Here is a 22,615-nt window from a genome sequence, read left to right as displayed (position 1 = left end):
GTAAAATCAAAGTTCTCCAAGCTCAGACTTTTGAATGTATTAACATTTCTTATAAAATACTACGTACAGCATATCCTCATTACCTCAGAAAATTCCCTTGTGACCAGGAGTGACTAATTTGATTTCTATGACCATGGCTTAGTTTATTCATTACTGCCCACATGCCTCTTTATGTCTGGATTCTTTGCTCCACATAATGCTTCAAAATCTGTCATGTCCTCACGCGTACGATCCATTTGTTTGCTTTTTTTTTTGTTGAGTCGTTGTCCATACTGTGTTTGTGACACTAGATTGAGGATATTATGAATAAATCTGTGACAAATACTTGTGAAAATGTCTTCTATGTTGATGCACCTTTTAGTTTCTTTGGGTGAATACTTAGGAGTATTCATGGGTAAGTACATGTATACTTAACTTTACAAGAAACTGTCCAACTTTTTCCAAGTTGATTATTCTAGTTTTCATTCCCGATCATGAAGTTTAAGTGTCTCACTTGCTCCATATAAACCCCATATATTTGCAACACTAGGTATTATCATTCTTTCAAACGTTTGTTATTCTAATTGCTGGATAATGATAACTCATTGTTTGATCTTAATTTATCTGATCGAGAATGATATATGACCCATTCTTATACTCTCATTTGGAAAGTATCTGCTTTCATAATAAACATAGTTTTATTGAAAGCTTTCTTTAATTACTAGCAACGTGGCTGACCTTTCCAGTAACAACACATTTATCAAAGAATTTTAGATTCCTTGAACTGATTTCTTGATTGAATTGAAGTCCAGTAGAATTCATAGCATTATGCAGTTTAAAATATGCATGACTTTATCCTTTTGTGTACAGAAAATTTTTCTATTTTTGTCAGCAGAAGCAGTAATAGACTGACTAGTGCAACCTATCAAGGTCCCCATATTGAACTAATTTCATTCTTTTAACTTAAAATTATAATCAAGATTAGAGCAACTTATTCTCTCCAAGATGCATACAATCTGAAATTGGCACATCAAGAATTTGCCACAAATGCAAGAAGATGGAGATGGCTCATTTGCTTTTAAAATGGATACAATGAATATAGCACATGTAGGAAAGAATTAACTAGGTGGAACAAAATGTTTTTTGCAACTCTTCCTCTCAGCTGGAAACCCCACTATCACTTTTTTTTTTCAGATGAGAAGAAAGTCCATAAACTGCAATGGCTTCTATTTTTAATTATTTAAATCCTATTTTAATTCTGAACTTCATAAGCTGCTCATGATACCTCATCTCTGCATATATTCTTCAAAAATACAAATTTATGTTTAATAACCCTCCAATAAAATTATAAATTAACACATTTGTATTAAACCAAATGCGATCTCAGTTTAATTACATGGTACGTGCATTTGTATTGATTGACAGTGCAATTCAGAAATGCAGAATACTACTCTCAATATTTTGTATAAGAAGCTCACATACTGGTACACAGAGTGGCTTATACAAAAGTGAATAGGGCCAGGGTGGGTTTCTATTTTAGGGATGGGACATGTAGTAGGAATAAATACATACATTACTTGCTCTTATAAATGTGAACTTACAGATAAACTGGAATCATGAACCAGGAAGGCAAACAGTAAAAATGAAATATAAGAGGACACTCTCCACGCGCGGTGTCGACTATGACGTCACGGTCATTGTGTCGTGATCGCGATGCCAGGAGTTGTTCCTGAAACAGCCAGTCCGGTCACTTCAGGCCCATAAGCTGGATCTGCGGCTACGGGGCTGGTCCCTGTGAGCAGCCGACCTTCTCTTCTTGGGCCCTCCACCAGCAGCAACTATGAGCCAAAAGCCTGACCCGCCGGCCGGGGACTCCACGGCTTCGCCCCGGCCCATTAAGGGGATCTTGAAGAACAAGACCGCTGGGACTTCTTCCTCAGTGGTGGGTTCCACCGAAGAGTCACGCCGGATCGTCAAATCCCAGAGGTGGGATGAAATGAACATCCTGGCAACTCAGTACGCAGCCGCCATAGACTATGTAGATGAATCAAGTACTACTTCTCTTAATATTGTAGATAATTATGAAGACACTGGTATGGACATCGAACTCACTCAAGCCCTAACTCCAGATGTCTCAGCTAAGCAATCAGCTGCTGCTGAAGGCTCAGAGTCAAATTATCAGACTCTAGAGCAAGAAAGCGGTGCACGAGAGGATCATGATCACTCACCACCACAGATTAAAGGAAAAAAGAGCAACGATTAGAAATCAAAATAAAGATCTGCTACAACGAAGAAGTAAATGTCAAGGTAGCTAGACAGCTAATTTCAAAGACCTAAGTGATAATGGGGAAGATAAGGAAATTTCAGAGACTGCCGATGGAGAGAGCATGAATATTAACTCATAGCAAGGACTTAGGACAGGTGATTAACAGCAAAACAGATCCCAAAGTTCATAGAACTTTGTACTGCACTGCAGTTTTCAAATAAATATCCTGTTACTATAATGCACTGCTTCTTGCTCTCCACAGATTTTTACTTAAGTATAAATACCAGTTTATTATACATTGCTAAGAATTAAATGTTAACCTTAGAGACTGATTGGACTGAAATTGCCTAATGAATGCATATTTTCTTGTCTCATACTTCACCACAGTACAGTACAATGTTATCAGTCCAAAGCTGCTTTACTTTTGTAAGAACACCGATTAATTTGTATGAGATATGATATAGTTTTTTGTATGCGTTAGAAGTTAACATCTTTTAGGGGGAGGGAAACTAATTTATTTTCATCATTTGTAGATGTGGTACCTCTTCCAAAAAGTGGGTCGGGCTTTTTGTTTTTTACCAAAAGCCAATTGAAACAACAGAACATAGAGGTTGATAAATACTCAGGCAGAAAAGTATTTTTAACAGTTGTCTTCAGCGTGGTTTGTCTGTTTGAGAAGGATTCCAAGAGTTGCTGTTATATTTTCTGGTTACTGCCTCCAAAAAATTTCTGTTGAATTCCTTTGTGCTTACAAGGAAAGGACTGAAATTTTTCTCACCAAAACTTAGGTTAAACTTGCAAAAAAAAAAAAAAAAAACTTAGGTTAAAACTTGAAAAAAAAAAAAAAAAGAAATATAGTACATAAAACATATGCTAACAATGAAATATGACACATAACACATATGAAAACAAAATTAAATTGTGTGTTAAGTATGAGTGCCTACCTAGGTATTCTCCTAAACTGGCAGATGTCTTTGGGGAGGTGTGACTCAGATAAGGCCTGTGTGATGTACACTGTTTATAAGGGCTTTAGCCAACACTCAGAATAGGCTTTTATCCTCCAGAGCAGCTATAAAATTCAGTTCTATTTTTTACACGATTACCCTATGTAGTTAATGTGTTTTCCAGGATGACAACAGCTTGCACTATTTTTTTTTCTAATGTTGGTTTGGCAATTCTTTATCACAGTAAAGGGAACAAACTAAAATAAATGTTCATTTCTCTTGTATTAAATCACTGTTATTGTCTGTTGCTTTGTTTTGTTTTTTAGAAATATTCTTAGGTACAAAGTATCATGAGGTCCCTCACAATTTGAAAATATTATTTATAATAGTAATAATAATAATAATAATAAAAATGATAGTAATGATTGCCAAATATTTTTTGGCTGAAATACCCAATTAATTTTTGGGGGAATAATATTTTATGACAGAAAGTTTAGACGTTTCCCAGGGACATATGAGGCAGAGTACAGTTTCCTTCCTAGAAAGCATGATTTTGTTTTAGGCATAATTTCTTCACTCATTCCCAAGTTCTGTACCTCCAGAACACCTCATTCTCTAAGCACTCATCCCCAAAGTTCCTTCACAAATTATATCTCTCGGTGACTTTTCTGATTCCTCCCTATTTCCACTCACTGCGTTCGTACTTGTAACCTGTCTCTGTGCCCATTTCCTAAAGGCTCCTTACAACTTCAATTGTTCCCACTGCTTATCAGGACTCTGCTTTCCATCGAGAGCTGATTTTCCGATCACTTCAGGACCTTCTCCAATATCGATTACTACTTTCTACAGTGTCTAATAAAACACTGGTAAGAAATATAAAAATAATTTTAGAAGTTTAGCATTCCACACATGACACGACTATTTATTTGTAGTTATATTCTTTATCTAGGAATTATGCTTTATGTTGAGCTATAAGAAAAGAAGGAGCTTGTGCAAGTGTAGTTTAGTAGCAGGCTGGGGATGTAGCTTAGCAGTTCGGTGGCCTGCCTTGCAAGCACAAAGACCCGAGTTCAATCCCCGATATACACACACACACGCACACACACACACAAAATCTAGTTTAGTAGCTGTGTTTCCATTTCCTGACACTCATTGATATATGTCATTGAGTACTATGGACTCTAGAGAATAATTGTGTAAAATGAGACAATAGATCATATTTCAAGTCCTTTCAAGTCTATCACTGCAAAATTCTTAATCCAAGTAAGTATCACATACACACACACTCACACACACATATAAACACACACAAAATCTAGTTTAGTAGCTGTGTTTCCATTTCCTGACACTCATTGATATATGTCATTGAGTACTATGGACTCTAGAGAATAATTGTGTAAAATGAGACAATAGATCATATTTCAAGTCCTTTCAAGTCTATCACTGCAAAATTCTTAATCCAAGTAAGTATCACATACACACACACTCACACACACATATAAAATAAAACGGTTTAAGCAGTTGTTTAATATCTCACTTCACAAAGCTTTTTGCATGGGCCAGCAGCATCAGTATGACCTGAGTGCTTATTAGAAATGTGGATTGAAATACCATTTACAATCTACTGAATAAAAATTTGCATTTTAACATGATCACCAGGAACATTAAAGTTTAAGAAGCATTGACTTAAAACTAACTTCTATCCCAAAGCGATTCCTCCCATAAGATTTGAAATTCTTAATAATACTCCATAGTTTATATTCTGTCTTAAGAGATGCAGTTGGCTTCATGTTCTCACTTTATAAGTATTTATGAGTGAAAAATCCCAACATGTGAATTTCTGCTTCTTAGCTGTTACTAGTGAGGATATTATAGTGTGGTCTCTTAAAAAAGGGGGGTATAATATTGAAAAGCTTAGGCTGATAACGTTGGAAGGTTTTTTCTGGTATCAAATAGAAAAATGGCTGTTCTGGCTATTACAGGATTTTAGGAGAGACAATTACCAGGATAAAGAAAAAGACAAAAGATGTTCACTCATCCATTCAGAGAAGTATTTGTTGAGCACATAAGTGCCAAAAACTGTGATAGTTTTGGGGCATACAGGCATACCTAGCACCTGATTTCATAGAATTCACATTAGAGTGGAAGATATTCCAAATCTAAAACATTAGGTCATACATTCTCTCAGATAGAAATAGTTCACAGTTTTTAATCATGACCTTATAAATATAGTCAATTTAAAAAATATTTTTCCCCAGGGGCACCCCCATATTTTAAGTATCTTGACATTGTGATCTACAACTTACTTTGGATGTGTGATATTTACTCCCACACTGTATAAAAGCAGACCAAAATGTGAACATTTAATGTTGGCAAAGTATTGGTAATCAATGTATGTTTTCATGTTTTCAAACTACAATGCACATTAATGAAAATATGAGGTGTGATTAAAAATATGGCGAATGTTTAATGTTTTAAAAATTATTACAGGAAAGGGTATATTTATATTAGTCCCCCTCAAAACACTCACCTTTTACTTCAACCACACTTATCTTAGCATTGCTGATTTCTGTCTTGTTTTTTTCTGTTTTTTGAGAGAGAGTCTCACTAGGTAGTTGAGACTGACCTGGAATTCACTATGTAGACAGGCTGCAGCGATCCTCCTGCCTCAACCTCCTGAGTGCTGGGATTATAGGCTTGCGCCACCACGCCTGGCCAGCATTGCTGATTTCTAAAGCAGTTCTGATAGTCCTTTTTCCAGAGTTTCTTCCATTGCTTTGTTATGGCTGCTTTAATGTTTTGAATTGATTCAAAACATTTACATTTCACCATCATTTTGACCTGGAGGGAACAGCCAGAAGTTCCATGGTGCCAGACCCAGTGAATAAGGTGGATGGGCACCCAATGTAGGAGGGCTGCCTTTCCATTGAATGGCGCTCAGCAACAGCTTTCACTGACTTTGGATGACACTTGCAGAGATACTGACAGACTTCCAGAACTGCTTCAGAAAATGGCAAGAAAGATGGGAAAAGTGTGTTTGAAACGAGGGGAGTATTTTAAGGTGCCTTAATGGTCATGTGTCTTTTACTGTCATACTTATTAAAATTAAAATGTTCACTGTATATTTTGATCACATCTTGTATATATGTGAGACGTAGCTCACTAACCTCTGTAAAAATACCGCCTGTGATATCAAATTATTATTTCTTCCAAGGAATATGTATCACAATATTTTTCATTAGTAAAACGTAAAATCTACATGATATGGAATAAATGAAAGCCATTTACAAGACTAACTTATGAAATTCCTCTCATAAACATTGAAAATGAATCAAGAATTACAATAAAATGCTCGGAAGGTATTATTAACAAGTAAAACAATTAATAATAGAACAATAGTTTCCATTGTATTGCATATCTGGAAGAATGCTTTTTAGTTGAAATCTAACTCACATTAGAATGGGCTTTGTTAAAATTCTTTTACAATTATTCATATTGTTAATTCTTTTATGACTTACACGTTTCAAACTTTGATTCAGGAGAAAAAGTTCAGGCTCCTCTAATGATTTCTCTTATCACAGATTCTTATGGCTTTACCAAGGACTATATTTGAACTTCATGCCACTCAAAATAAAAAGAAAAGATAAGAACCTTCTGAGCAGACATATCCATGTGGCTCACAAACTATTAAAAATAGGGCAACTTTCAGCCAATCTTGTCTGTCATTGAATATTAACTATTTTCAGTCAGTAATAGCTATCTAATCACATTAACATAGACAAAGACAAACACAAAAGCTTCCCCTATTTATATGACTATAAACAATTCTGCCCCTGCTTTCAATGCCCAAACCTTACATGATAGATTTAAATATAGTTCTGTTGTTTTTAAAACAACAGATGGCTGCCTTCTTGTGCACTTCCATTTTCACAGAAATATGTTTTTGGTTGCTACAAACCCCCAAATGATTGTCATTTGTTATCCTGCCTGTATGTGCTTTGATTTGTACAAGGGACTAGTTCAGGATGAAATAAGAATTTAAATACAAAGGTTAAAAATCTAGTAGCTCTCCAGTCCCGGATTCGTATGTGTAATTAATGTCATCATTGGGGAAACAGTCTTAAATAGAAGCCATCCCATGTGTAGGCCTTGCTTGGGTCATGAGACACCGTTATCGATGAATTAAGTAGCATGCCCGAATCTGACAGTTTTAGGCTTACTTGTACCTGATCCCAAGTCAGCAATCACTCGCTATCCCTGGAAAGAATGAATTATGTGCACTAGCGTTAGGTCTGGGATCATAAATCTTCCATTTTGCTAAGGGAAGTTTTGGACATCAAATATGGAGCTCAGTGTATGGAGCTTGCTTACCATAGGCGAGGATTTATTTTCTCTTGCCATTGCACACAGTTGAGGGAGAGAGGGAGAGAGGGAGAAAGAGAGAGAGAGAGAGAGAGAGAGAGAGAGAGAGAGGAGAGAGAGGGAGGGAGGGAGAGAGAGAGGGAGGGAGAGACAGGGATAGGCACACAGAGAGTAAGAGAGACAGATGGAGAACTTCGAATTCCTTTCTTTAGGAATAATTTAACTAGCCAGGCGTGGTGGCGCACACCTATAATCCCAGCACTCGGGAGGCTGAGGCAGGAGGATCAATGTGAGTTTGAGACCAGCCTGGTGAGTTCCAGGTCAGTCTCAACTACATAGTGAGACCCTGTCTCAAAAAAATCAAAAAAAAAAAAAAAGAATACTTTAGCTATCTTCTCTTCCCAGCCCGTCCCCCTAAGTTCCAGGATGTTGCTAAAAGTCTAAAATACAAACTTCTAGTTCCACTTATAGAAAATTATAAAAACTAGGCATAAATGGAAGGTGAAAATGAGACAAATTTGTGAACCGTATGGAACTTAAAATCTATTTGGAGAGAATGTATCTGACACATTACAAGATAAGGTAGGGTGCAGGAAATAAATGCTCAGGAGGAGAAGAGACAGGTAAAAGCGTTGTGATTACAAGGGGGAAAGCCAGGTTATTTCTGAGGATGACGACCCGTGAAACAACAGGCTGGATGAGACAAACTGTGGTTAGTGTTTAGGAGAGCAAGCATGAGCAGGCATCAGGAAAGTTCCTGCACTCTGAATACTGACTATGTTTAGAAATTAGCAAGGAATTGTATGTGGCAAGAACATGAAGAGACTTTTTAAGAAATAAGGAGAAGTCTAGGTCATACCAGAGAGTACATACAGAGATTCTTTTGTCAGGGCTACGTCACTGAATGGGTTTTTGCTCAGGGTATCATGAACAAATACTTCTAAGAGTCAATTCTTGAAAGCCATCGGATCATCAATAAGCGACAGTGAATCAAGTCAAGGATTGAGTGTCAGGGGTGACGTGCAGAGAGATCTGGAGATGGAAAGGGTTGAGAAAGGTGGATAAAAGGGTTGCACAGTGGAAGAGAGGGTAGGGTTGAAAATTATTGTCAAAAGTTCTCTGTTTTAACTGGAAGAATGATTTTTTTATCACTTTAGTATGGAAAGACAAAAGAATGAATAGATTCTAGTTTATATTTATAAAATGTAACATACACTCCTGAGTTTAACCTTCCCTTCTCCCTGAATTAGTATCGCTCTTACTGAGTACATAAGGGAACTCTCATTCAGTGTTCAGGTCTCAACTCAAACATTATTTCTTCAGAGAAGCTTTTGATCAGTATCAACACTATGACAGGTGCCTTCTCAGAGGTTTTCGTGCTAGAATGTACCTCTTTTTGGCACTTATGTGTTTCTTTTGTCTATGATTATTGTTATGTTTAGGTCTGTCATGTCCCTCCAAAAGGTTCATGTATTCAGAGGGGCCTTTGGGAAGGTGATGGAAGGTGACGGGGACATTATACTCATCCGTGGATTAAGAGTCAAGTGCTGAATGTGCTTTCAGGAGGGAGAGTGGGTGAAAAGAGGTGGCTCATTGTTGACCACCTGGAAGGACACATTTCTCTCCCTGGCTCCTTTCTTGGTTCTCTGTTTCTTGGCCACCATGAGTTGAGCAGCTACCCTCTGCCCTTCCACATGGCCCTTCTGACTATGAGATGAGCTGCCTATCGACTAAAACGTCTAAACACCATGCACTAGAATAAACCTCTCCTCCTTTGTCTTGTGAGTGTGAAGGTGTTGGTATTTCATCCCAGTGATGAGAAAGTGACTAACACAATTGTCATTTCTGTAGACTGAAGGACTCAGGCAGTTTTTATTCACCAGCAACTGCCTTTCCACTACTGTATTGTACCCATACAATGTGCTCTGTTCTGAAAATATTAAGTGAATGACTAGTTGATGAGTTTCTTCCATAAATCACTATGGAACAGCATATGACCTTTATGTTTTCCCTTTTTGCTTCCCACAGGGTAGCAATTTCCTCCTCAGCATATCCGTACATAAAAGCGCACTATTCTCTCATCTCCCTGCTTCCTTTCCTCATTCGTTTGTCTAATAACTATAGATTTCTCTCCCCTGGCTATTTAAGTTACTGTAAAGCTCGAAAACAACTCCAATGATGATTAATAAGGATAGGACTAATGAAAGTAGCAACTGGAAAATTGAAAAAAAAGTAGGTATAATGACTCTCTCAAGCTTCGAGCCCTTGAAAATATTCCCATTCTCAGTTTGCCATTCCCAACAAAGTCTTCATCTGCCTCTTTTCTTCCACTGATTATGACTGCTTTCCTTAATTAATACGTTCAAGTCATAAAATAAAAATCTTAATGATTCTGTTTAGGTTTCAAATACTTTTATAGCACACTTTATTTTCACTGTAAAGCTTCAGTTCTTCCTGTGCAGTACAACAAGGAAAAGTATTCTTCGAGTGGAAATGCACCCATCAATTACTACATTATTTTCCCACATCTTAAGTAAGGGGAGCATTTTGTTTCAAAGGAGAGCACCAATGGAGATCCAACTTTAAAGCACATCAAAGTGGGGCTACCTGGTATAAAGTTAGGCTGGAGATAGATTCCAGATATGCCTCTATGTTTTACCAACACAAGCATCTCACTAATACTTGGTAGAGAATGTTCAACCACGTTCTTCTCTGGAAACACATTTTCAGTCCAAAGTTAGTCATGTCAATATAACAAACAATTCTTTGTATATGGAGGATCTCTATCCCTAAATATTTATATCCACAATTATGGTTATTGCATGTGTCATTTTTACGTAGGGGGGGACAGAAATAAGCAGTGACACTTTAGCACAATACTAGTGTATACTTTAAGTGTTTATTATAATTCTTTAATGTTTATGCAAGCAGCTTATTCAGGTTTTACTATGAATGTCTTGCGTAATTACATGCAAAGTTTACAAATCCTCTTCAACTTTCCTCTGAAATGTCATATGTGTTCCTCCTGAGATTGCAGTGACCCCAATGAGAGTGGAAACTTTCCACTGATGACACAAGAGTTGATGTACACTGGTCAGTTCCTCATAGCCCAGCAAAAACAGCTGCTTCCTTGATCAATTCACATTTGTAAATCCCATTTTTTCCTGAAGAGATCTATTTACCCATTTATTTTGAAAGAGAGAGCAAAGGAATGGGAGAAGAAGGAGGGAGGGAAAGAGACAAGAGGGGAGAGGAAAAGGATGATGAAGGAAAGAGGAGAAAGAAAAAATACTACTAAAGGAATGAAGGGTTTTCATAAAGAGTAGATTTTCACATCAGAACATCTACATAACTACACTATTATCAGTGTCATTATTTGCATATTTGTGAGTCTGTTGTATGAATAGTATGGTCTATATATGTAGATAATACTGTGTTTGCATGGGACATTTTACTGAGAAATCAGTAAAGCAGGCTTCATCAATTTTATCATTTTAAATCGGGCTTCATAGATAAATTTTTTTAATTAGATTTTTTTAGACTCTAGCATAGCAAGATACATCAGTATGCATCTGTATATATGTGCACAGAAGCACACACATAAATACATACATGCGTGCATATATGTCTATCCTTACATATATATGTATATACACACATGAAGGCATTTATTAACTCAGACAAACTGGAAAAATGTTTATGTCATCATTAGCCTATATCCTTTCTAAAGATTAACTCAGAAGTCAGGACGGCATAGCAATTTTGCTACAGCCTGTAACTCCGAAAAAGCACTGATGTCCAAGATAATGACAAGGATGAATTCAGTGACAGACAATTTAGCAAGAACTCAGGAGTTGAGCTGTACTGAATCAAAATATTAAATCGCAATTAAACTCTTATGTAGTTGGAGTCATAATTAAGTTTTAAGCTTTAATCTCTAAATCTAAATGCAATTATGCAAAAGCTACCATTCAGTGTCAGATAAAAGAGCCTCACTATAAAAACTCAAAAGCCAATTCCCAAGTGATAAAAATATGTGGTTACACATACAGAGTAAAATGGAAGGGCAGCACACCAGGTTTTTGAATAAGTAATGAAAGCCCTTGGCACTGCTGGAAATCAACAGAAAAACAGTGGTGAAAACAGAATTGAACTGTCTTTGTCTTTAGTGCCAGCTCTATTTCCTTGTACAAAACTCAGAAAGAAAACAATTAAGGACAAGTCTTTGGAAGGAAACTCTTCACCTGATGTAGCCTTGGACTCTGTTAAAAATTTCAATGCAGTTGTAGGTTAAGAGTTAATTGTGTATTTGCTTATATTTCCTTCTACATCTACTATTTCACATTCTCACATTTTGAGTAGAAAAAGGGTTTTACCATTTTATTATCAACTGTCTTCCAAGTAATATTTTAAAACTAGAAATGACATTAAATAGGGAGCAAGGGGTAAAGCTATTCTGAAGTTATAATGTTATTGCAGGATATCTTTAAAAGAATTCATGAGGAAATGGTAATAATAATGACCCACAGGGCTTCCTAGCAACTGGAGAAGTACGTGCATTCTCTCTATGATAAACACTACTGGAAATGAAAGTGGAAAGTGTCTACTTATCAAAGGCTAAAGAAACAGGAGGGGAGACTAACCAGGACTCATTTTTGCTGTCAACCTCTTTCTATCCTCGGTTCCAACAACAAACAAAAAAGGAAATGAATAGAAATTAATTTCTATCCACTATCCTGTACAGAATGCACTTAAAATCCAAACCTAAAATAAAATGAATAAAGCAATTGGTTCAATTTAGTATAAATCATGGTAATGAAGTTAAGGGCTCTACTTGACATTGGCTTTCACCATACACTGTCAGAACTTCAAGTAAGAATGATAAGAAGAAGCACATTTAGAAGAATTTGATTCCTCTGCTAAGCTTGCCACATATACAAATGCCCACACTTATAGATGTGTATATAAGGGAGAACTCCTAAATGGTTTGTGAGAGTGACATGATCATTTATATATTACTAATATGTACTTCATTTGTGGGTGAACAGATACTTTCTGATCGTACTGTCACACCATAACTATCTCATCATCATGATTTTATAATAAAATTGACAGTTAATTAATTTGACATTTTGAGAGGCATTTTTGAGATTTCTTTTCAAGGATAGAGAAAAATGGTAATTTAGCATGATATAATTCAGAAATCTTTGCTGGTTCTTTCTCATAAAAATGTAGCTGCAACTGAAGGTGGAAGCAAATAGACAGCCCAGATTAAAGTGGTCCGCTCTCTACTATTTATTCAAACCATTACAGTGTCTTATGATTTTCCAAACGGTGACCCTGAACTACTGAAGACCAAGTGAGGGAAGAAACATTCATTTGGTTTTTCTGATTCTTTCCTTCTAATAACGGGAATTCAAAAACCAGAGAAGCCCTACCAAAAATTGCATCTACAGCAAAGCCTTCATTAATTTCCTGTGCAACTATATTGGTAATGGGTGGGTTTAAATCTACAAAACATGAAAGAATGACTTTTTACTTCTTTGTATTTAAAAAGTTATCCATAGTAACCTTGATATATGAAATGATATGATAGAATATTCTTTAGAAAGCATACAACATTGTCAAAATGAACAACTCTAATCTGTGATAAAATTATTCTTACCCATGTCAATCAAAGGTAGACATATTTTGTGTAGACATAAGTTGTGTAGACACAACTTTATCTCTAAAATCTCTACTTCAAAGATTTCAAACTCATACTTAGCAGTCATAGCCCCAAAAACCTCAGAAACCACAAGGCCAACATTCTTTTTAGTGGAATGACATGGCAGATAGGAAAAAATAATATGGATAGATAATGAAATGAAATTCATACATCTGTAAGACACACAATCCTGATTTCATCTGTGGAACTTCCCAGTGAATCCTTTTCTTCCACAAACTAAGACACAAATGACAATATTTTAGGTCAGTAATGATCTGTGAATCTGAAGCAGAAAGTTGGACACCGAGAGACAGTTATTCACGCATAAAAGGCTATAGGATGAAGTTGTCATGTATTACATAAGTCTATTTAAAGTTTCTGGTAAGGTGCCGGTGGTAATGAATGCTATCTAGTTGGCTAGAGTACTAATGAAGTGATTCTTGAATCTATCCAAGTTTGAAGTCCAGCTCTGTCACTTGTTAGCTGTTACCTTTAGTGTATTGTCATTTCCTCACCTGTGCAGTATGGAGAATGATACAGTAATACCTAACTCACAGGCTTGTGCTAATTCTATGAGGAACATACCATTATATCTGACCCATAGTGAGCATTCAATAAATCTGCCTACTATATTGATTCATATTTTCATGCAAAATGTCTCCTATCAAGTTTCTTCACTTGGTATGCACTTTAGCTTTCACAGTATACCATTTGTTCCTTACACTGAAGAACAAAGTGCAAGAAAGAACCTTTAAAAATTTTTTTTGATATAGTAATGGAAAAAAATGAGGAGGAAGTAAGAGATGGAGCACACTTTAATTTCAACACAATATTGGACCTAATCTGCTATCTGGCTTTATACTGAGCTTTGAAAAGTGGAACAGTCATGCCTCCATCAGTTTTATTTCTGAAATCTCTCAAATTATGCCATCAGCCATAACAATGTTAGTCATAGAAAGAAGCATGCTATTATGTTTCATTATTAAATACAGACTATTACTTTCAAGTGTAGCCAACTATTTGAGACATAACTTGCAGTGAACATCTCTTTATATGCAATGCATGCTGAAATTTTATACATCAATTGACATAAAAGAATGTTTATTGAGAAGGTAAAATGCGTGGCAATTTTGAAAAACAATTTGGTGGTCTCTCAAAATGTAACCCATCAAGTCACATAATCAAGAAAATTGAAAGCACATGTCAACACAGATATGTGAGCATGGATGTCTCAGCAGTGTTATTCAGAGTGGACAAAAAGTAGAAACACACCTTCACATGTATCAGTTGTAGAACAGATAAATCAAATGTAGAGCATCCATATAATAAAATACTGTTCAGCAGTTACATTGAAAAAAGTCCCTATCACATGCACATGGACGAATCTTGAAAACTATCCTATATAAAAGAAGCCAGACACAGAAGGTCACACATTGTATGATTCCGTTTATAAGGAATGTCTAGAATGGGGAAACTCATTGAGACAGCAGATTAGTGGCTTCTAGATTTCTAGGGGTGGAGAGAATGAGGGAATAGGCAGTGATTGCTAAGCTTTGTAGCATTTCTTTTCAGTGCACCAGTAGACAGATTGAAAGGAGTCTGTATTGGCCTCATCTCTACCTAAAAGATTATGAAGCCTGAGCAACAGAGTGAACTTGGCTATACTGGAAATCATCCTCCATTATATGATTATGAAAGTTTTGGGTTAACTAATATTTATAAGGCACTTAAAGCAGTACTTGCAATATAACAAGTGCTACACACGAGCACTGTGAAAAAAGCACAAAATGTGTAGACTCAGAAAAAGTAAAACAGGAAAAATGAAATGTAGAATGATTTTTTTCTTGAATCATACAGAAAATAAATTTTATAATTTTCATTTGTCACTGGGAAAAGAAAATCACTGAGCAAAAGTAAGTAGATACAGGCAGACACAGATCACATTTTGCATTGTTCATATCGCTGATTGAAAAATCACCTCTTCCTATGTCAGCCTTCCGTAAGGTAGCAGGCACATATAATGGCTCGGTGGCCTTTTCCAGAGCTGCATGTATCGCAGTTACCACCAACATGAAATGTGCCATCTATCCTATCACATAATAAATACTAATATCGAGACAGGGAGGGCACTGGGCTAATATGCAGCTTTGAGCTGTGCAGTGAGCACCAAAGAGAGGACTGGCTCATTGTGCATTCACTTTCATTTGAAAATGCGTAATCAAAAGCATCTCTCTGAGCACTTTTAGTTTATATTCAGCAATTTTCTTCCTGCCTCAAACACATTTGGGAAAGCTTGTTAATGAGAAGATTCATGAAGCTGGAATCAGTGAATCTAAGTGCTTTTCCAATTTTAGGTTATTGAATCCTAAAAGAAGATCTGTCATCCAACTTGTCATAATAACACAAAGAAACAAATATAACTTGTAAAGAATTATAGTTAAACATAGTGTACTATTTGGCTGGGGTCATGAAATAGAAAAACAGAACTTTGAAAGATGGTGAATAACAGCTAGGAAACCTTAATAAATACAATGGGGTTTTCTTTTTTAATTTAGAACTGTTAAGTAGCCCAAATTTAGCACAGATATCTGTCACGTTTGTTATGAATGAACTAATTAAAGATGAAGAGCTATGTAAAGGTATGTTTTTGAAACAGCCCTATTTGCCTCAATTCTCACAGTAATAACTTCAACATTGTGTAATAGTTTTTGAAAGACTCCAGAAGTTTCCAGCATAGTTTTAATCAGATAATATATGTATATTTATGAGGCATCATTAGCTTTTTGTGCTTGAAATCATATGTACACTTCGGTTAATGATTATTAGTAGTGTCAACATTAACAATTGTCCATTTGGAAAAAGTGCTACTGCATTATCTTTATAAAATCAATAATGACATAAATAACTGATACTATAGATTTATTTCCTATAGCTGTGTTAGCAATTAAAGTTAAGCTATCTTGTTACATATTCTGCATTTTTAAACATTATTCAATTGTTGCATTGATTTCCCTCATGTTCCTACTTCTTTTTGTGATTTAGATTGTAACTTCATCTGGAATATTAATAGTACTTCAAAGTTTCTATACATACGAGAGAATCTTCATTAACAGCATTGTTAGGAACTGAGATAAATGCTAGTCTCATACAAACTGAAACACCTTCCCAATGAGTAGGGAGCAACAGCTTGCATTATGGATAAAACAGCAAAAGGCTTGGCAATGGAGTTTGCTAAAGTCTAATCATTAAACATGACTGTTGTTTCTTCATAGTTATTTGTGTATGAATTGATTCCACTTCTGGACTTGGCTAAACAAATGTCAAATGCTATTTAAAATGTGAACTGATCTTTTAAGAACGTATAAGGTATACATTTCAACAAGGTTGAAAACTGTTTTTAGCTTAAAGAAAATCAAATGGCTATGCTATCTGAATGTACTAGTGAGATCTTGGTTAGATTCTGTAGCAAGGTGGGCAGTAAAGAATAACTGAAATGGATTTTAGTGGACAGATGGAGAAATAGGGGTATGGACTGATATTAGAAAATAGTACAATAAATTTCCCGAATGGAATGATTATGTTATGGTAGTGTAGGAGGTATTTTTGTCCTGATAAGATGAAATCTGCAATTAAATCTCAAATAGTTCAACAAATGCATCTATCTATCTATCTATCTATCTATCTATCTATCTATCTATCTATGATACACGAGAAAAGAGGACACTAAGGAAACACACTAGTATACATATTTTTGTAATTGATGAATCTGAGTGTAGAGTATATGGATATTTTTTATACTAGTCCTTATTAAAATGTTTCTAAAGAGATCTTGAAAAAAAAAAGAATCTTCTAAGCCTTGCATTTTTTAAAGACAGGGTCTTGACAAGTTGTCAAGCCTAAGATTCAATTTGTGATCCTTCTGTCTCAGCCTATTAAATAGCTATGGTTGTGGGTGCGTACCCCTATGCCCTTTTCCATGAAGGATATCCTTGGTAACAGAAGAGTAGTGGTGATAGGCAATAGAATGTGAACACTGTGAGTCTGAGACATAATGGACAGCACAATTTCCATTCTTTCCAAACATGTTTTCTTGAAAATCTCACACAATAGCAAATATGCCTATAATAAGCAACATAAATCTATCTTCCTCATATGAAAATTACCATAGGAATAATGTATCCATTATTAAATAGCCGTATCTCAGTGACAATGCATATGCCAAGCCCATTTAAAGGATGCCTTTGAATACTACTAAGCACAAAAACATTTTGCTGTGCCTAAGCAATTTTTCAAATACTTCTATATTAGCCAAATGGGTATTAAACATGTAATTAAAAATGTATGGTTATTATTACTTTGCATTCAAGTTTACTGTTGCTGTACTGAATATTTTAATAACTTCTCTCCCACAAATAGCACAGAACCTTATTGCAAGCAAATTCATTTTAATTAGTCGTGTTATAAATTATACCAGTGGCAATGCCCTGAAGGCCTGACAGCAGGGAGAATGCAGCCTCTACATTTGCATGTAAATAATCAGGATGACATTTAAGACGCCATTGATACAAAAAGCTTGGAACCACTGCTATTAACTTCACACCTAAAGACAATTGAAAGTTGAGTTGTACCTGTTAAAAAGAAAAGCCACTTCACAGCCAAAGAAGAAATCTTTTCTTTTACTTGCCTGTTTCATTCTTCTTGAGAAAAAAGACTATAATGAATTACCACATAAACCACTGCATGAAACAAAGGAAAAAGAAAGGATGATGTTTTATTTTTTCCCACTTTGCTGTCATTTGAGTAAGTGGAAGGCTGTTTTATTGAAATAGTAATTTTAATTAGTTTCCAGTTGGTACCAGCTATGAGCTTTTCAACAGCAGTTCCTGTCCTGCTTTAGTATCTCATTCTCCAGCCAAGAGTGAGTTCTGTTCATAGGCAAGAGCTAACTTGGCCAGCAAGATCAAATTCATGGTAGAAAGGACACAAAACAGACACTATTATCTTGACAGATCCAAATGTTACACAAACGTGTGCTCTGACCAGTGAATCCAACTTAGAGAAGGGGCCTACTTGCCTACTTGCTCTGTGTGTGTGTGTGTGTGTCTGTGTGTGCGCGCGTGTGTGTGCATATTCTATTTCAATACTACAGTAATCCTACATAATATGACTTGAATTAAGGAATGAATTTCTTTAACCCAGGCAAAATTATTAGAGAAAAAAAAATTACATGGGCATATTTGGCACTTCCAACCTTTTTTTTTTTTTATGTCTTCCAGTTCTAACCCATGGTAAAGATTCATAAACCTGCTACCTAGTTTTGCTCTCCCTGTGGCCTGATTGTTAAAAATGACTCTCGAGGGCTGGAGATTTAGCTCAGTGGTTCGGTGGCCTGCCTTGCAAGTGCAAGGACCCGAGTTCAATCCGCGGTACCCCCCACAAAAAATGACTCTTGATATCATTAATTTAAATTAAGTTAAGAAATGTGGCATCTCACATGGAGTCATTTTAATTTTGCAACTTGCACTTGATTACAACCTAGAAAGTCTGTCTCCTAGGAAATGCAAGGTAGATACTAGCCTGAAAAGGCACTTTCTTAAATCCACCCATTACTCAGAAGCAAAGATGAAGCAATCCTCTGTCTGGATAGTCAATTCTCTCTCATAACTATATCCATATCTTCTGTTCTCCAGACATAAAAATGGTAGCAACACTTGAAGATAGTAAGCCCTGCTATTTTATGGCTTCAGAGCATTGCACATGAGTACAAGTTTCTCCAAATTTATGAGTATCGATGAAAATTCCTGAAACTTTAATTGGGAAAAGAACCATGCAAAAATTTTTTAATACTGGTAGGGTTTAAATTTTTATTTGATTCCTATTTCATTTATATTATGCATTTAGGGCCTTTATATTTCAAGACTATGATTTTCATAATTTGATCATGTTTACTACAAGGACTCCTTTAAATAATTTTAGTTCCTTTTCTCATTATTCAGAATGAACACATGCTAAAAACTTAATGTATTTCCTTTAAGAATTAAATGCAGTAGTAAACATCATTTTGAATATTTCTCCATTTTCATTCCAACATTTATACAGAATATATAGTACATAGTATTGCATATTATTCTGAAGAAATGAAATAGGTGGTGTCTATATTTCTGGTTTCTTTCTAAGAAATCAGAAATCATCTTAATTCAATGCCCTGAGACACAGGAAAAGGTAGTACAAAGTAATTTTTTCTTTAGCTCATTGTCTATGGTGAATAGATGAGAAATCCTATACCTTTCACTAATTGTCCTTTTAGTCTTCATATAAATAGATGGGCGTGAAAATTCACACGTGGCAGTTACAGTTTAATAGAGTCAACTCAAACAAGATTCAATATGAAAATTATGAATTACAAGGTCAGGGATTTAGCTCAGTGGTTCCGCCGCCTGCCTTGCAAGCACAAGGTCCTGAGTTTGATCCCCGGTACCCCCCACAAAAAATTATAAATTACACAGATCTGCTTATATCACTCTTACTATGCATTCTTATATTGAGGATATTAGCTTTTCTTACGTTTATAGATATAAAACATAAAATACTTAATACTAATATTTTCTAAATTTTTGCTTCTCTCTAATTAATGAAAAATATCACAAAAAGATGAATATTTGCAACAAAAATAAATTCACAATACTATTGTTATGGTTAACCTCAAGAATGTCCCCAGGAGACTTCATGTCCTCAGGGGCAATGCCTCTAGAAGATGATGGAATTATAGGAACCCTATAGCTCACTTGTTCGGAGGTAGGATCTGATCAGAAGACTCAGATCACTGGGGTATCCCTGACTCCTCACTTCTCTCTCTGTTTCCCAGCCACAAGAATGTGAGCATCTTGTCCTCTCTTATGCCTCTCTGCCCTCCCATTTTCTGCCTTGGAACCATGGATTGTAACTGTGAGACAAAATAAACCTATCCTTCTTTAAATTCTGGGTGTCATGTCAGATATTGTGTCTTAGCAATGAGAAAGCGGGTAAGTCAACTGTGGTCCTTTAAACAATATGTATAGCTTTGTTTGCATAATGTATAGCATTGTGCAAATGATATTCAAGACTAGCGTACCATCATCCGTCAATGGCAAGAGAGGGTAAGAACCACATTTGACAGGATTACCTAAGAGCTAGAAAGATAAAGGTGGCTGACCTCCTCTAAATAATTTATTTTATTAAAATATTCTCTCATATTACCATAATGATCCACCTTAATCATTTCAGATAGAAAAGGGCTTTGCTCAGAGATCTTTTTTTCTCATCAGTTTAGAATTTGGTCTTGAAGCTCTCAGCAATGACATACAGGTTATTTTCCTTAGTGAGACGCACTGTTTGACAAACAACATCAGGATAACTAGGTGTGCAGGAGTGACACTGAGGGATGATAATATGTTCAGTGTAGCCTTCTGAGCTATTACCTGATCCCAATTAAACTGTGCTGCCACTGAATATCCAAAAAGGCAGGTCAGAAATTGACCTTCACTGTCTGTCTGTATTTGAAAGTGAAACCCCTGTGACTGTTACATAATTACCATCAAAGCAAAATTGATAGCAGTTGCTAAGCTTCAGACAAGCTTCAATTTCTGAGACAGAGGAAAAATCAGAAAAAGCATCTTATACTGCTTTGTTTCTCACTATATTACAATATAGTAGTGTAGAGTATGAGTGTTAATTTCCAAACTTAAATCACCTATGACTTTATCAATTTTCCTCTTCTTTGCCTTTTGAGGCTCATTTTAAAAATCATATTTGTTTTTCAGTAATTTATCTTCAAATGTGCTTCTTGAATAGTATTTTTCCTTTTGTGCAGATGAATCATCTCAACAGTTTAGTTTCTAAAGTATTCTTTTACTCAAAGTCAAGGAGTAATTTTTCAAAAGAGATATATTTCATGGAAATGTTTTGATAAGTTTTTCTTCCTTTCATAAAATACCAAACTATTTGTCCTAGAAGGCATCTACTGACAATAGAAAGAGACTTTTGCTTACTTTATGAGCAGAGTTAGCATTTACAATATCACGGGAGCCTGTTTTTTCTTTTGTACCCGGATTATATGCATTTAAATGCATTCTTACCTTGTAAGTAATTGTTTTGAACATTTGAAAAATCATTTTTTCAGAGTTCTAAGAAATTTAGTCAATTTCAATTTTCTCCTCTGATTAAGTATATATTTAGATTGCTCATTGATTTGCCATCAATAGTATATTTTCTAACCCCAAAAAGAAAAGTAGAAATATATCTTCCTGAAAGTAATGTCCTTTCTGCTAGAATATTGTGGACATGGGGATACTACTTTTTATTACCTTAATTAAAAAATAATTATACTCAATAAATTTTGGTTATGAGACCCTCTATTTACTACTAAACTATAACATCAACAATCAGTGAAAAAGCTGTGGCAAAATGATATCCATGAAATTAAATAAAAAAAATTAACTATTAAAGAAATAATAATTTTTGACCAAGAGGGAGTAAGATGGGGGTGCTGAAGAGATGCTAGGTAATGTTCTATGTGTTTCATATACATTAATCACTTAATAACTAAAGCTTTCATTTGGCATCATTAGGATGCCTATTTCACAAATGAGAAATAATTGAGGAACAAATAGTTTAACTCTTACTCAGCTAGTAAGTGATCTCCCAGGCTTTGCCACTGATTCCACAGTTGAATTTTTGATCACTGCATGATAGCACTAATAATTACTTCTTTACATTCAGTAAACACACAGCCAGTTCCAGGTTGGCTTTATACACAGGATCTTGTGTACATGGTATGATTCGGGAAATATCGACAAGCGTATTTTTTCCTCTCAATATTTTCTTTAATTTTGCATGAAGTTGGATGATTCGAGTTTTTTAATGGGGAGATGTCATACATTGTCTAATCCAAATAGCCTTTCATATTTCTTACTGGGTGCAGAGTTCTTTGGGGGGGTGAAAAACTTCTGTAGGTGGATGGTGACGATAGTTGCACAACATTGTGAAAGCATTTAATATTATTGAATTGTACACTTAAAATAGTTAAACTAGCCAATTTTGTTATATGTCTTTCATCACAAAGAAACAAGCTTTGATTTCAGATTCTGAGTGCTGCTTCTAGATTCTGAACTTATGTAGTTAAGATCCGTAATGCGTGTAAGAAATGTACATATATGCAATTTAGTATTTCTATGTCAGTGTTCTCTTCTGCAAAGTGAAACAAACAAAGAAAATATATCAAGATGGTTCTGAAGCTTCAATAAGAAATTCATGTACAGTTTTAGTCATAGGGCCTGAAGTGTTTAGTTCACAAATTTATTCTTGTTGTTTGTTTGTCTG

General features: G+C 35.5%; 2 protein-coding genes across 3 annotated transcripts in view; one reads left to right on the top strand and one right to left on the bottom strand.

The window, feature by feature from the left end:
* Il1rapl1 (interleukin 1 receptor accessory protein like 1) overlaps positions 1–22,615 on the bottom strand; it is a 1,210,730-nt gene that overhangs the window by 159,361 nt on the left and 1,028,754 nt on the right. The window lies entirely within an intron of this gene.
* On the top strand, positions 1,705–2,414 carry LOC104854683 (protein phosphatase inhibitor 2-like). The gene has a single exon (XM_033760432.1). The coding sequence runs from the start codon at positions 1,820–1,822 to the stop codon at positions 2,240–2,242; it is 423 nt and encodes a 140-aa protein (XP_033616323.1). The 5' UTR covers positions 1,705–1,819; the 3' UTR covers positions 2,243–2,414.

This window comes from Fukomys damarensis, unplaced genomic scaffold (assembly GCF_012274545.1).
Source record: "Fukomys damarensis isolate Sample0158 unplaced genomic scaffold, DMR_v1.0_HiC HiC_scaffold_39, whole genome shotgun sequence".
NCBI classification, from domain to species: Eukaryota; Metazoa; Chordata; class Mammalia; order Rodentia; family Bathyergidae; genus Fukomys; species Fukomys damarensis.
This window is presented reverse-complemented; position numbering and strand designations above follow the sequence as displayed.